At 41.8% G+C, this 16,111-nt stretch overlaps 1 protein-coding gene across 1 annotated transcript; it reads left to right on the top strand.

Moving 5' to 3' along the window:
- The first annotated feature begins 551 nt into the window (after positions 1 to 551).
- LOC142865742 (ret finger protein-like 4A) lies at positions 552 to 14,548 on the top strand. Its single transcript, XM_075998975.1, has 2 exons — positions 552 to 630; positions 13,821 to 14,548. Exons 1-2 carry the CDS (start codon positions 588 to 590, stop codon positions 14,546 to 14,548), a joined length of 771 nt encoding a protein of 256 aa, XP_075855090.1. The 5' UTR covers positions 552 to 587.
- Positions 14,549 to 16,111: the final 1,563 nt, after the last annotated feature.

The following is a 16,111-nucleotide window of genomic DNA, read 5'->3' as shown; positions in this document are numbered from 1 at the left end:
AGTCATGTACACATTAGAGAGACATGAGGTCTATGGTGACAGAGAGGCATCAAATGTAATATTTTCCGGGCTAATCAGATGGTGGACACTGAATAACAAAATGTATAGAGTTTAAAGTCATGGGAAATATCTGACTCCAGATATATGTTGTGTGTCTTTATGAACAGACTTTGAGCATCAGCATAGTTTTAGAAAGATGAAAGAATATTAAGGAATTTGCCCAACTGGAAATATAGAACAGGGAGCCCTAGACACACTGTTGAGTGTCTATTCCACCATGATTACAACATTGATTCTGAACTTAGTTTCTCCCACAGGGAAGACAAAAAACTTTCTGTGCCTCTTATTCAGCAGCTCATTAGGACATTCTCACTAATTGCCAGAAGTTGTCCTTTGTCACCAGAAGTGGCTGAGGGTGATTTGCAATGGGAATAAATTTAGCTCCTCAAGGAAGTTTCTCTAAAGTCTCCCAGCAGACAATGTCACTGACGCTACAGATGACATGATAATGGGGTCTCTGTGGGGTCATCAGGTCCAGGATCCCTGTCCCTATAACTGTGGACTCAAGGACCCCAGGATACTCCTGAATGACACTTCTCTGCACACAGCGCTGCAGCCAAGACCAGCCAGGTGAGTGCTTCCCTGTATTCAGTCTCAGGGAAACAGACAGGACATGGTGTTCTCCAACAAGAGAGGAGCACAGAGCTCTGCTTGTGTAGTGGTGTTGTTCATAGCAGGTGCTAATCCTTTCTTTTCTGAGCATCCCTGCCCATGCTGTGTCTGGTCAGGTGGAGGGAGGGTGATCATTTGTGAAGTGTCTAAGGAGAAATACATGGTGAGGGTCACTGCAAATCCCTGTGTCCTGCAGACCCTGACAATGAGAGATAGAAGGACAGGACCTCTTTAGAGTATGAAATAAGGTGGATGAGAAGAATCACTGAGCTCCTCAACCACCTACACAACTGTCTGCTCATTTTGTCAGACCTAAAAATTGAGGTTTAGGTGTTAATGCAAGTGAAAAGTTAAAGTGCAGGCTTCTTATTAGAACTTAAGTATCGTAACATATAAAATTAAGTTCCCTGAAAAATACATACATTTACAAAGAGATACACAGAAAGAAATAGTCAATGGTACATTATGGTGTGATGACAATTTTGCTTTCTCAAATCCCACTGGAGTAGGATGCAATTGTCTCAGTATTTCTCAAAAAAATTCTAGATGCTTATCTGTGTGAACTCTCTGTTGTGTGTTTGCGTAGTGTGTGTGTGTGTGCGTGCGCGCATACTTTTATCTAAGTGAATGTGAATGGAAAAGAGCTCATAGCAGTATCCTTCACTACTCTGATGTAGCAGAGGAAGAAATAAAAAAAATTAGTGAGGAGAACTCTAGCTAATAGTCAGGTTTTATGAAAATGTGACTTTTGGAAGACTGTTGATGTATTCTTCTTACTTTACATTTAATTAGGCTTTCCCTATATCCCTGTCAATGGCAGGTAATCAAAACAATTCAAAAATATCTTCCATTACGATATTTCTGGCATGACTAAATGAACAAAACCATTGTTGCTGCCATTGTGATAAGCAATTATTAATAACATGAAATCTACATTGTGTATTCATACCTGTCTTAGGATCTGCATTAATTATTGTATAGCACTTTGTATTATACATTAGTGATTATTTTACTTTTTCAATGACATAAGAGGGCTCAAAGTGGTAAGAAATATGACCCAGGTTGGACTAAACTAATAAGTGGATGATTTCTGCACAGTAAGATTTTTCTGGTTCTGGATGCTGAAATCTCAACAACCTGCCCGAGGGCTTCCAACCAAGAGAGCAACAAGGTCTTGAGAGCTACAGGGTGTGTTCTTAAGACTCAGCACCATGGACTTGGGAGTCAGGAACAAAACCCAGATCTTGGGAACCCAGGCTGGTGGTAGTTAGCTACCCACTGTGCCTCTTCCTTTGTTGTCTACACAGTAGTTTCATAAGAGGTTCCCAATTCTCCTGAAGAGCAAGGAGTTTGGGTAACTTTGGGGTTTTGTTTCAAATTCATGTCTTCCCTCTGTACCTGACACGGGTCTGAATCCTACAGGGATAATTAAGATTATTGTCTCAGGAAGACTTTACTCCTTGAACCAGAATATGTCAGTCTTTGTGTTGAATCTCACAGAACCTTGTTCAGTCACAAGGGCTACAATCAAACATTTATGTGACACTGTTATGAATTTTGAGTTATTCAAGCTCAGTTAAATAGCCTCTCATATGTAAAATGTAATTAACGACTCAGACAAAACACAAAATTCATGAACGTTAATTTTGTGGGGAGTCAGAATAGAAGTAAATACACAAATAATGGTAAAATGTGGAATTGCTGCCAGTGATTGTTGTCCAGGTGGAGCCTCTCCTGTGTTATATGACAGTTTCTCCATTTTCAGGGAGAAAAAGGCCAGAATAATGTTCTGAGATGAGAAACTAAGAGTGCTGATGTCACCACTAGCTTAACTGACTCTTTATACCAAGCCACTCTGCAGTCCTTGCCATGTATGTTCAGTACAGTATCCTAACAACCATATGGGAAGCGGCTCTAAAAGCCATCTTCCCTCTGCAGATTGGGGTCGGGACTCTGGCCAATGTCATTCTGTTCTTCCAAAATGTCTCTCCAATCTTGACTGGCCTTAGGATGAGGCCCACACACACGATCCTTGCCCACATGGCTGTGGCCAACTCTCTGGTTCTCCTCTTCACTGGGATTCTCCACGCGATGGTGGTTTTTGTTCTGAAAAAACCCTTATCCAATCTTGGGTGCAAACTGGTGTATTATATCCGCGTAGTAGCTCGCAGCACCACCCTGTGCTCCACCTGTGTCCTGAGCACCTATCGGTTCCTCACTCTCGTCCTCGGGAGCCCAGGGACAGTGATGCTCAGAGGAAGAGTCCCCAAGGCCATTGGTCCTGTGTGCAGCACCTGCTGGGTGTTCAGTGCCTTGTTGAATATCTATGTTCCTGTGATGGTCACTGGTCCACAGGACACAAACAATGATAGCAACACACAAGGTAATTGGTTCTGCTCATACTCACGTCGTGCTACAGGCATAGTCTTCTTGTGGTCAGCCTCTGATGCCGTGTGTATTTGCCTCATGGGCTGGGCCAGTGGTTCCATGCTGCTTCTCCTGCAGAGACACCGCCAGAGAGTACAGCACGTTCACACCACCGACCACAACCACAGATGCTCCCCTGAGACCAGAGCCACCCACACAGTCCTGATGCTTCTGGTCATCTTTGTCACATTTTACATGCTGAGTTCAATGTTTACTTTTTATTCAATTGTGTTTTCGTATTCTCATCTATGGTTGATGCATGCCTCAGGTGTTTTGAGTTCATGTTTTCCCACTGTTTGCCCCTTACTTTTGATCTTCAGGGATCCTAAAAAGCCTCGCTTCTGCTCTTAAACTGTAGAACATCATGACTAAAATGTTAAATGTAGAAGACAGCATCCAGAACAGCCACAATTATTCTATCCAGCAGCCATTGTTTGTTTGTTTGTTTATGAGACAGAGTCTCACTTTGTTGCCCAGGCTAGAGTGAGTGCCATGGCGTCAGCCTAGCTCACAGCAACCTCAAACTCCTGGGCTCAAGCAATCCTGCTGCCTCAGCCTCCCAAGTAGCTGGGAATATAGGCATGCGCCACCATGCCCGGCTAATTTTTTCTATATATTTTTAGTTGGCCAATTAATTTCTTTCTATTTATAGTAGAGATGGGGTCTTTCCCTTGCTCAGGCTGGTTTTGAACTCTTGAACTGGAGCAATCCACCTGCCTCGGCCTCCCAGAGTGCTGGGATTACAGGCAGCAGCCATTGTTTATCACTTTCCTACATGAAACCCACAATGATCTAGGTAAGCCAATGTGATGTTGCTGCTCCATTGGGGAATCTGTTATAGATGAATTTATAAGCTCAAAAAAGTTCATGTCATTTTGAGGAAATAAGTTTCCCCTTCTGCCAGTGGAATTGTTCAAGATATCTCCTTTCTTCAGGAATATGTAAAAAGAGTCCACACAGTTTATTCCAATATAGACTGTCACATAAACATTGTATTAGGAAAGTTAAATAAGTTTATTAAATAAAGTTTAATAGTTTTGCTGTTGCCTGACACAAACTGGTACATAGTTTAATATGGGTCCAACTAAATATTCCTCCAAGGCGAGTAGATATTTTATTTCTAGATGAAAACAAGAAACTGCAATAATGGAGTATGTGTTTGCCTACATTACTTTGTATATTTAATTCACTCATATTGCTTCCAAAATTCTTTATCATACAAAAGAAACAATGACATCCAGTGACTCACCACCCCTTAAATCCCTGCAGATTTTCTTTACACGGCTGACCTTAGTAAATATTGCCGATTGAATGGATGAAGCATATTACGATGGCTGTAGGCGCTACCATCTATACATTTTTACAAGGATTTTTAGTTGTCAACATTGAAAATCAAGCCTGGGGATGTTTTTTCTATTTTTCTGTCAGCTCTTTCTCCCTCTTCATTGCCTTTTGCATTTTGTGGGGGTAGTCTGGAGCATTTACTAGAGCAATTTTTATTATTATTATTATTATTTCTTTTACTTAGCCGTATTCAGGTGAAATTATTTCTAGTGGTATTATAGTTGTAGACATCAAATTTTGGATTCTTCAAGTATTACGTCTAATTAAAATTACTATCTCCCACTTATCAGAATGTAGAAACCTATAGAATGTAGAAACCTATAGAAATCCACATACGCTACCACATGCTTTAAGCTATTGTTTTCTATACTTTAATTCTGTATATGTTATAACAGACAATAAATTCTGGTTTTGACAGTAAGAGCCAGTTGTCTCCCATGGAAAATGAAAAAAGCAAGTGTAAATTACACACAGGTGCACATTGTGGCCATTTCTGCTGCTCATAATTCTTAACTGTAAATGTGTGTCCCTGGTGTGATTTGCAATCAGTATAAAGTACTTCCATGAGCTTTCTTAGAGTGCATGCTTGCTAGAGGTAAATTGCTCAGTTTTTCTTACCCGAAATGACCTTTATTTTTGTTTTCTCCAATGAATTTGAACAAAAATATGTTTATTTTGAAAAAGTTAATAAAGTATTAAAATAAAAGTATATTAACAATATTCAAACTCATTTTAAAAATTAAGACATCAAATCATTTTCTTCTTTTTTCTTTAAACAGATTTATGAAGACATAATTCAGATACAGTATACTCATTGAAAGTGTACAATACACTGTTCTTTGGTATATTAATTTTTAAAAATTGTGGTAAAAATATATAACATAAAGTTCCCATTTAACCATCTTTAGGTGTACAATTCAGTAGCTTTAATTACGTTCACAATGTGCAAACATCCTCACTATATTATTCCCTAATTTTTATGACCTCAAACAGAAGCTCTATGCTATTAAGCAATAGCAATAACTCCCCATTCTACCTCTTCCTATCCCCAAGTAATCTCCGATCTACTTTCTGCTTCCGTAAATTCACCTATTCTAGGACATCAAATCATTTTCAATATTCAAAATAATTCATTTGGAATAATTTCAAATATATGTAATTTTCCCTTACTAAGATTTCCCAATGCAACATTTTACCACATTTTACCTGTCAACATTATTCTCTGTATATCATCCCCAAATCAATAGCATTTTACTAAACTAACAAAGAACAAGATGTTTGACAGGGCACACACCACTTCTAAATTCTCCAGTATGATTTCTTCTAAAACGAAGAGATTCTTCTGCATGAAAACTATAGAGTCCTTCCATTCAGAAATCCAATGTTGACATGACACTACTACTCAATCCACAGACCCAGGTCGCATGTCCAACTGATCCAAAAATGTCTTTTTTCCTTTCTGTTCCATGATCCCCACACAACAACATGTGCTGCATTTCGTTGTGGTGCCTCTCCCTTCTTTTCCAACCTCAACCTCTTCCTCTGTCATTTCTCACCTCCATGTCCTCAGTATTCTATTGAATGACCCTCCCCTGGTCTGTCATATGATCCTTGAGAGCAGACCCAGTTTGCACTTCCTCAGGAAAAAGACCCTGAAACAGTGCTGTGGTCCTCTCAGTGCCCGACACCAGGGTCCACACTGTGTCTACTGACCCCCACTTTGGGGATGCTCCCCTTGATGAGCCAGTAAGGTTGGCACCTGCCAAGTATCTCTACTATAAATCCTTGGACTTCGTAACTGATGAGTATTTCATGGTTGGATGTATCTTGAGAATTTCCTAACATACACCTCCTCATCACACCTACATTGACCCACCTCAGCCTCTTCTCACAACCCCCATCTCAGTCAAACAATCATATTTTGGTGTCTAATATCAGTGGTCAACACTTAGTAAGAATCTACTATAAGGAAATGGTTTTCCTTCCTCCACATATATTTCCTTTTCTCTTTTTTCCTTCCTTCCTTCCTTCCTTCCTTCCTTCCTTCCTTCCTTCCTTCCTTCCTTCCTTCCTTCCTTCCTTCCTTCCTTCCTTCCTTCCTTCCTTCCTTCCTTCTGCCCTTCTGCCCTTCCTTCCTTCTCTCCCTATCTTTTATTTCTCTCTTCCTGTAAACCTACATAATTCATTAATTCATTGGGTTGCATTCTGCTACAATCATTTTCTATTTTCATGCTCATATTACCCTAGATTTGACCAGTGCCAGATCTATGAAGTTTCCATAATTTTACACAAATTGATCATTCAGCCTATGATATATTGTTCTAATGCATCCCTGGTGTCAACAATTTCACAGAAAGTATACTGTTTACTTGTAATAGAATCTCTTATCAGTTGTGTTCATTACTACCAGTAATTCTTTTTTGGGGCTCACTTGGAAGACAAAGCCTCTAATTACATGTTGCATACATACACTAACACACAAACACATATACATAGGGACACATACACACACTTACATTCCTGTATATTTATCAGTGTGTTTGTGTGTGTGTAGACCATGAAATAGTCACAGTCACTCCAGTTCAAAATCAATTTCTAGGATTCATTCTACCCTTTCCCTGTTCCCTGTTTGTAAATTTTCCTCTGTAGTGTGAAACCTGGGCTACTTTCCCTTCAATATGTTTACTTATTTGTTATAATCATTTGCTTGCATGCTCAAGGATCTCAGTCTCATAATCACATTCCCACACTGCCTGTCCCCTCTGCCCCCAAATCCTCGTGCCCCAGGAATCCCAGGCACTCAGGAACTCATGGGCTTGTTGCTGCTGTTCCTCCACATGGCTCCGCTTCCTCATACCTGCACCCTCAGGTGACTCACACACCTGCTCTGCCTCCTCTTCTCTCACTGCCCTGGGTCCAGGGGATGTCCCAGACCCACTACCCATGTGCCCCTGCAGCTGTGCCTACTCCTCCATGGCAACCGGAGAGAGAAAGAAATGAGGCGACAGGGAGGAAGAGAGGACAGGGAGGAAGGCAAGGAGTCTCCCTGATCCACATGTGCTCACTATTTAATCGGAACTATTCAATCAACACTTATGTGCATATTTGAAAATAAAATTCTTTAGAAATCAAGCACGTGGAAGGGTAGGGGGATGGGTAAATTCACAACTAACAGGTGCAATGCACAGAATCTTGGTGATGGGCATGCTTATAACTTTGACTCAAAATGTACGAAAGCAGTTTATGTAATCAAAAATTTGTACCCCCATACTATTCTGAAATGTAAAAAAAGATTTGTAACTTTCCTAATCACTTCTATAGCTACCACTGCTATTGTAAAACCTAAGACTGTTCTTTGAGATATTTTCCAGACTCTGCATTTGAGGGGAACAATTGATTGCAACTGGACTGGAGGCCATACCTGGGAACTGACTCAACAGGTCCTGCAACCCTGTATCCAGGGATTATCTCAGTGCAAGCAGACAAGTGCTTCCCAGACCTATGAATCACCCCTAGCCAAATGAACAGACTTTCTAGCCTTTTGTCCACCAAACTACTTTCAAATCCCTGGCTCCCAAATTCTCAGAGATAGGGATTTGTGAAATGCCTCCCAAGTCCCCTCTCAGTGCCCTGTGATAGACTCTTAGTCCACTGCACTCCTGTACTGGCATCTTCCTGCGCAGTGGGCAAAGGATGCAGTTCGGCAGTAGGACTGACATTAAAACAGACCATCAACCAATGGAACAGGATAGAAAGCGCCCAAATAAACTCATGCAAGTAATGTCAATTGATTTTAGACAAAAGAGCCAAGGACACACAATGGGGAAAGGACGGCTTCTTCAATAATTTGTTCTGAAAAAAATTAGATATCCACATGCAAAAGAATGGAATTACATCCTTCACTCATATCGTATACCAAAATCGACTCACAATTAATTAAAAACTTCAGTAAGACCTGAAACTGTAAAACTACTAGAAGAAGACAAATAACAAATGCTTTACAACACTGATCTAGGCAATGAATTTTTTTGATATGACCTCTAAAACACAGAGAAGAAAAGCGGAGAAAAGAAAAGAATTTTTATCAGAGGGATTTGAGTCCTTCTAAATTATGGGGCCCAGATACACTTAAAATGAGAAAGAAATCACCTGCTACTTCTCCCTTTTTATTCTCTATTCATCTCTTGAAACTGCCTGCTGTGGCCACAGGTAGCTATAAATCAACATAATAATGCCCCACCAGACATTGTAACCCACACCCTATAGCTCAACAATGTATATCCCATCACTAATCAATCTTGTTTCTATAAACCAGTGACAAGTCCTGACAAGAATCATATCAGCATTCTTCCTGTCCCTTTACTGTCTTTAAAAAAACCTGCTTATAACAAAGGCAAATGGATCTCATATCCAAGGTTACAGGGCAGCTAACCTCACACTGGCTCAAGTAAACTCTTCAGATTATATTCTGTACCTCAGTTTCTTCCTATTTGTGAACATTTCTGGTACAGTGAGAAGGGTTCAGAGTGACTTTCCCTTGCCTAGCCAGTGTTTCTTCCTGAAAGTGATGTTTGGTACCAGGATAAACCCATCATCTTCTCTAAATCTTCAGAAATACCATCACATGTTTCAGGTGAGTTCTCCTGAATACAGATCTCCCACTCTTTGGTTGAAAGTCTACATTTTATTTGAGCTGTGCAAACATTTTCCTTCCTTTAAAAGTGAGGGCTTTCATCCCTGTCCTTTGGTTAAAGATCTCTGAAGAGAACTGCCTTTTCTCTGCATCTATCTCACAGCAGAAGTCTTGGGGTGAGAGTTTTCCACCTCTGCCTGAGGATGGAAGGTTCCGGTCAAGGGACTGGCAGTCTGGCACTGGTGTTCTCTTTTTACTTAGTGTGCTTGCAAGATTGCAGCTGTTTTCTATACTTTGAGATTTTGAACTTAGCTTTTAATTCGTGACTAGTTCCTGTTAGTTACTACCTAAAAAGTGCATGAAGTTGGGTTCTCTCACCCCAAAGCAAAGAGGTCAATTGCTCCCCCTGGACCATTTGGCTCCTCTGGATGCCTGGTGGAGACTTTGCAGAGGCATCAGGGTCATTCACGATGCTGTGAAAGGCCTTGTAGGATGCTCCCTACCAGAAGAACACTTTTGGGGACCCCTTTCTGCTGTTTTGATGGCTTCCATATGAGAGACTGGTCCCCCATGCCTTGAGCACTCAGCTGCCACTGGGCGGTTAGAGACAGCCCCGGAGACACTTGAGGAGCCAGTCCCGCCTCTTGGGTGACACCTAGAAGAGTGAGGCCCACAGGTAGCTCGCTTGCACCCAAAACACATTCCCAGCCTTGGGCACTTTTGCAAAACTCCTAAACTATGAAAAATCAAGCTTCAAAGCTGGGTGCTCTTTTGAGAAAGAAGCACCTTTAGAAACACTAGTTGGATTTACATATAGCACTTCTGGCTTGCCCTGATGTAAATGTGTAGAGGTGGACCCATGTCAGGTGGGATGGCCACAAGCAACAATGACCAAAGTGGAGATCTTTTGAAAATTCCTAAAACAATTAATTTGCATGCACAATTGGAAAACCCTGGTTTTAGTCTCAGACAAATTGGAGACTTATTTTCATTGGTACCTAGAAACTTCTAAAAGCAATCCTGAAGGGCAAAATTTGCCTGTATTCAGGAGATAAACAAAAACATATTTGAAACTATTCAAATTGACGTCAAGGCTTTCTCTCTTTTGCCTCTAAGTGCTCCTTCTCCTTCTACCCCTGTGATCTCAAACTCACATCTTTCTGCTTGTCCCTTTGGCTCTCATAATTTCTTAGACAGAAGTGTTTTTGGATTTCCACAATGCACACATTTTCTTCTCTTGAAAAGGAGCAAAAGTATTTAAATTTGGAACAGAGTGAACAAACAAATGAAACTACTACAGAACAAGAATAAAACTACAGAGATTACAAAAACCAACAATTTTTTAAACCAGTACTAATGAATGACACTGATTATTTATTGACCCTATATCAGATAATATCCGTTAAATGCCCTGCAGTCCCTTGGAGACGTGAATCTTATCACATATTTGAAATGGCCAGTATCCAGGGCACTAGCTAACTAGCATTCCAGATAAGATCAGATCTGAAACAATTTAAATTCTTTACATATTGAAACTACCTGCCTTGGATACCAATTTACCAAAATTTGCCAGATTTACCAAAAATAAGCATTCCTCACTGTGGTCTAGTGGGTAAGATTTGGTACTTTTGCTGCCAAAGTCCAATTTTAATTCCTAGTCAGGGAATCTGTCTCATTTCTTTTAAATATTTGGATGATTCTTGACCTTTTGTTATGGATTCTTTTCCATTCCGTGGACAGCTTCTGATTTCCTGTTCTTTTCTTATCTGGGTCACACAGGGCCTGTGGGCCTTCATGCGTAGGTGCTCAGCTGGCAAGCTGAGATCCTGCAAATCATGGCCACATAGAAATGTGAGCTATACCCCATTTGCAGCTAGCAGAACTTTCTTTTCTTTGGCCTGCCTTTGGAGTGGTTCTAGATCTCGTGAAGATTGCTTCAACCTCTTCGGGATGCCTCAAGCATCCTTGGCTAAGTCATAACCACGATTAAGGTGTATTGCTTCTGGTGAGTAATTTGCAGACTACCTTTAGGAAAAAAAATTCCAAAGCCTGAAAGATCAGCTGTTTGTCCCAGTAAAAATCTGACAATAAGAGGTTTGAAGATTTTTTTTTAAAGAGCTCTATGATCAGAACTCAGTTTAATTAAAATCTGATATTGAAGCTCTTTCCTCTTTGCTGTGTTTGGCACCATGTGAAAGGATCAGACCTCTTAAGGGACACAGGAAAAGGTGCCCCTCACCCCAATTTTGTAATGTTCTGTCTTCCTGTGGAGTCTGAAGAGTCATGGGGAGGCTCCTTTCGGGTCTGAACCTCTGCTCTCTCCTGTGCTGCATCACCTGTCCTCGTGGGCTTTGGGGAGGCAGAGGCCGCTTCGTCCTGGGAGAGCTCTTGGCCTGTGTGTGTGTGGCTGGTGGGGCACTGGAGAGAGCTGTGGGTTTGGAGGTGGCTAACAGCAGGCATCTACACTGATGCTTGTTACTAAGTGGGGGGCCACTCCAGTCTTTGTGCATTTAGGTAAGAAAGGCACAGTTTAAACATTTAGAAAAATGTCTTTGTAGTGAGGTGCACTGTGGAAGCTTGTGCAGCTCTGTCTCACAGTGTTCTCCCCTTTTGGGGGACCCGGGATTCAATATAAAAGTGGAATCCTTGATATTTAAAGATCTAGGCCGGGCGCGGTGGCTCACACCTGTAATCCTAGCACTCTGGGAGGCTGAGGCGGGCGGATTGCTCGAGGTCAGGAGTTCGAAACCAGCCTGAGCAAGAGCGAGACCCCGTCTCTACTATAAATAGAAAGAAATTAATTGGCCAACTAATATATATAGAAAAAATTAGCCGGGCATGGTGGTGCATGCCTGTAGTCCCAGCTACTCGGGAGGCTGAGGCAGAAGGATTACTTGAGCCCAGGAGTTTGAGGTTGCTGTGAGCTAGGCTGACGCCACGGCACTCACTAAGCCTGGGCAACAAGTGAGACTCTGTCTCAAAAAAATAAAAAAATAAAAAATAAAGATCTAGATGTTCTGCCTTCCAGTTGTGCCTGCTTTTCACATGTTAAATACTGGGCCCTGGAAACGGAAAATATTAATATTTCTTTGCCGTGTTCTCTAAAGGGCTCCACGCTGCAGTCGATAATCTAACCAGAAACAAGCTAAGTTGTAAAGACCACCTTGGGAACTAGATTGGTCTCAAACATGACTTTCTGGGATTTATTTGGAAACTCTTTGTGAAAGAAATGTACATCAACAAAGGAAATCTGTACTTGTCAAGGCATCTCCCTTGCTGCACCCAAGCTATTAGAAACTTTTACAGTAGAAAAGATATTGGCTTAGGCCGGGCGCTGTGGCTCACGCCTGTAATCCTAGCTCTTGGGAGGCCGAGGCGGGCGGATTGCTCAAGGTCAGGAGTTCAAAACCAGCCTGAGCAAGAGCGAGACCCCGTCTCTACTATAAACAGAAAGAAATTAATTGGCCAACTGATATATATATATATAAAAAATAAGCCGGGCATAGTGGCACATGCCTGTAGTCCCAGCTACTCGGGAGGCTGAGGCAGAAGGATCACTCGAGCCCAGGAGTTTGAGGTTGCTGTGAGCTAGGCTGACGCCACGGCACTCACTCTAGCCTGGACAACAAAGTGAGACTCTGTCTCAAAAAAAAAAAAAAAAAAAGAAAAAAAAAAGAAAAGATATTGGCTTAAAGTTGATAAAACAGAACTTACATTTGTTTAAGATGTTTTTCCTTGCAATCTGGTGTTGCCTGAGCCTTTACCTATCCCTTCTTTGTCTCAGCAAATAATGATGCTTAGGTGTAAGTTCTGTGCCTTTGAGGTATAAATTTTCACCTAAGAGTTGTCCCACCAGGAGTGCAAATTAAGAATTCCCCAGCTACTCAGTTAATAAGTTCAAACTTGTGGGGTGGAGAGGGGGCAAGGGCATTATTTGAAACCTTAAAATTTGTACCCCCATAATATGCTGAAATAAAAAAAAAGAATTCCCCATCTAAAAATTCAATTGTTTAGGGTTTGATAGTATAAAGGGGGAGAAAAACTATTAGAAAACTGCCAAATAAGGAAAATTGGAAGAATATTAGAAAGCTATTAAATCTGTTTCTGTGTATCTATTTGTATGTAAGACCTGGTTCCTAGCTGGGGGGCTGGTTTCTGAATCAACACACCAGAGCCCCAGCTGACCGGTGTTCTACAGATGAACCCAAGCATGAATAGGTTCCAAGATAAGAAATCTGTACAACTGGTCCCATAATGGGCCCATAATGGGCCAAGGTGAAACAGCTTTAAAATGGTTTTCCGTTAAACATGAGCCTTACCTGATGTCTGGCACCTAAAATCTTACGCACCCCAAACAACAGCTGTTTTTACCTCTGAGTAGAGAATTTCACAGAATGTGTGATAAACTGTATAATAATTTAAAAAGCCAACTACAGTCTTTTCTTCATGTATCTTATGAGAAAGGTTTCATGTATCTTAAAGAAAGGTTTAATCAAATTATCCAATAATTTAATGTAAAAGAAAATCCTAGCATGAATAAGATGGACATGTTATAATTATAACATGAAATTTGACCTAATCAGGGAACCAGAAAAGTTTCCCCAGGAAAATTCTGATTTAGGGAAGAAAAGTAGAATAAAAGGGTGAAGTTTAGAAATGTTTGGGTTTTCTTTTTTTGCAGTAGAGGGTGTGGGTGAGGCTACAGGGTGTGTTTTTGCTGAACTTCTAGTTTTTCTTTCCACAGTGGACATGATGTTGGATGTGGACATAGCCAACAACCGTATCACTTCTGACAACCTGAGGAATCTTCGCTGTGTGGGTTTCAAGCAGAATAGGAAAGGACGTGCTGAGAGATTCAACTGTGCATTGTGTGTCCTGGGCTCCCCTCGGTTCACTTCCAGCCGGCATTTCTGGGAGGTGGGTGTGGGCACAAGCAAAGAATGGGACATGGGAGTTTGCAAAGAATCAGTTACTAGGCAAAGGGAAACCCTACTGTCTTCGGAATGGGGATTCTGTACTGTGGGCGTCCAGATCTACATTGCCAGCACCACAGCTTACACCAGTCTCTGGGTGAATCACTGGTCACACCGAGTGGGTACTTTTCTGGATGTGGATGTGGGCACCGTGTCCTTTTATAACCTCATTGATGGGTCCTATGTATTTACATTCACTAAGATTTCTACTGTGGAGCCACTGAGTCCATTTTTTGCTCCTGCAGATCAAATCAATGTTGATCAAGGCTTCCTAAGTATCTGTCCTGTGACAAATCCAGGCATTGCCCTGGGCAAGACAAATAAAACTGTGAACACAGGAACATGGAAAAATGGCGGATCAGTGGTGACGTCCTGGCTGTCTGCTCCCGGAGTAGGAGGTGAACAACGTGGACAGCATGAGTGGATCGCTCTCCTCCAAGAACAGCATCATGAATCTGCAGAGAAGCAGCACAGGAAAAAAAAAAAAAAAAAGAGGTAAATTGGAAAATCGACCACAAAGTCTGGAGAGTGTGAGATATACAATAGAAAGTAGAGCGCGGGATGCCCAGGTCAGTGTGATCTGACCCACAGGAGGAGGACCGTTCCTCCACCGACCTCCACACCCACTCAGGGATGTACCTGAAGTCAGTGCAAAGTTGTGGCACGTGATGACAGGCTGTGTGGAGAAAAGACATTAGTGGGAAACATTTTGAACTCCCCAGTGCTCTGCTCTGGGTCTGCACTGGGTGGGTGGGGGGGCTGGTCTGAGTGGACACTTCCTGGGTCTGCAAGAAGGAGTTTGGAGACAGGCACCTTGCCTCTGGTGGCCAGTGGGACCAGAACAAAGGGGAGGAAGGCAGAAAGGGAGGCTCTGCCCCTGGAAGCCACTGAAGATTTGGCTGGCTCAGGGTGGGACAGAGAGTGCAGGACCCTCTACTGGACTGACTTGAGACAGCAGGACAGGGAAGCAGTGGGGGCAGCTGGGAGCTCCTTGAGACAGCCTGCCAAACCTGGGACCTGCCACCCCCAGTGCTGGCTCTCTGTGGGTGGACAGCTGCCATTTTGGGGGTCATCATAATTAAAAAAGAAGTAAAATTGTCTCTGTTTACTGATTGTATTTTTTTTTTTTTTATAGACAAGATCTTGTTCTCTCACCCCAGGCTGGAGTACAATGATGTAGTCATAGCTCACTACCACCTTGAACTCCTGGGTTCAAGCTATTTGTTCTCCCACCTCTGCCCCCCAAGTAGCTAGGACTACAGGCACACACCATAAGGCCTAACTAATTTTGTTTTTTTTTTTGTAGAGACAGGGTCTTGGTATGTTGCCCAGGAAGATCTCAAACTCCTGGCCTCAAGCAATCCTCCTATCTCACCTTCCCAGAGTGCTGGGATTATAGGCGTGAGCCACTGTGCCCAAACACAATGTAATCTTATCTGTACAACCCTTAAGGGCTCCACCAAAAACTGTTAGATCTGATAAACAAATTCAGTAAACTTTCAGGATACAAAATAAACATACAAAATTCAGGAGCATTTCTATGCACAGTTCTGTAATAATCAACTGTCTGAAAAGAAAATTAAAAATAATCCCAATTACAATAGCAGAAAAATTATAAAATACTTTGGGGTAAATTTCATCAAAGAGGAGAAAGACCTGTGTATTGAAAAGTATAAAACAACATTGAAAGAAGTTAGAGAAAACACAAAGAAATGAAAAGATATTTCATGTTCATGGATTAGAAGAATTAATGTTAAAAAGTCTGTACTGCATAAAGTGATCTATGGATTCCATATAATCCCTATCAAAATTCCAATTATGGGGCCGGGCGCTGTGGCTCACGCCTGTAATCCTAGCTCTTGGGAGGCCGAGGCGGGCGGATTGCTCAAGGTCAGGAGTTCAAAACCAGCCTGAGCAAGAGCGAGACCCCGTCTCTACTATAAATAGAAAGAAATTAATTGGCCAACTGATATATATATATAAAATTAGCCGGGCATGGTGGCGCATGCCTGTAGTCCCAGCTACTCGGGAGGCTGAGGCAGGAGGATTGCTTGAGCCCAGG

The sequence above is a fragment of the Microcebus murinus genome, chromosome 32, assembly GCF_040939455.1.
Source record: "Microcebus murinus isolate Inina chromosome 32, M.murinus_Inina_mat1.0, whole genome shotgun sequence".
Lineage (NCBI taxonomy): Eukaryota > Metazoa > Chordata > Mammalia > Primates > Cheirogaleidae > Microcebus > Microcebus murinus.
This window is presented reverse-complemented; position numbering and strand designations above follow the sequence as displayed.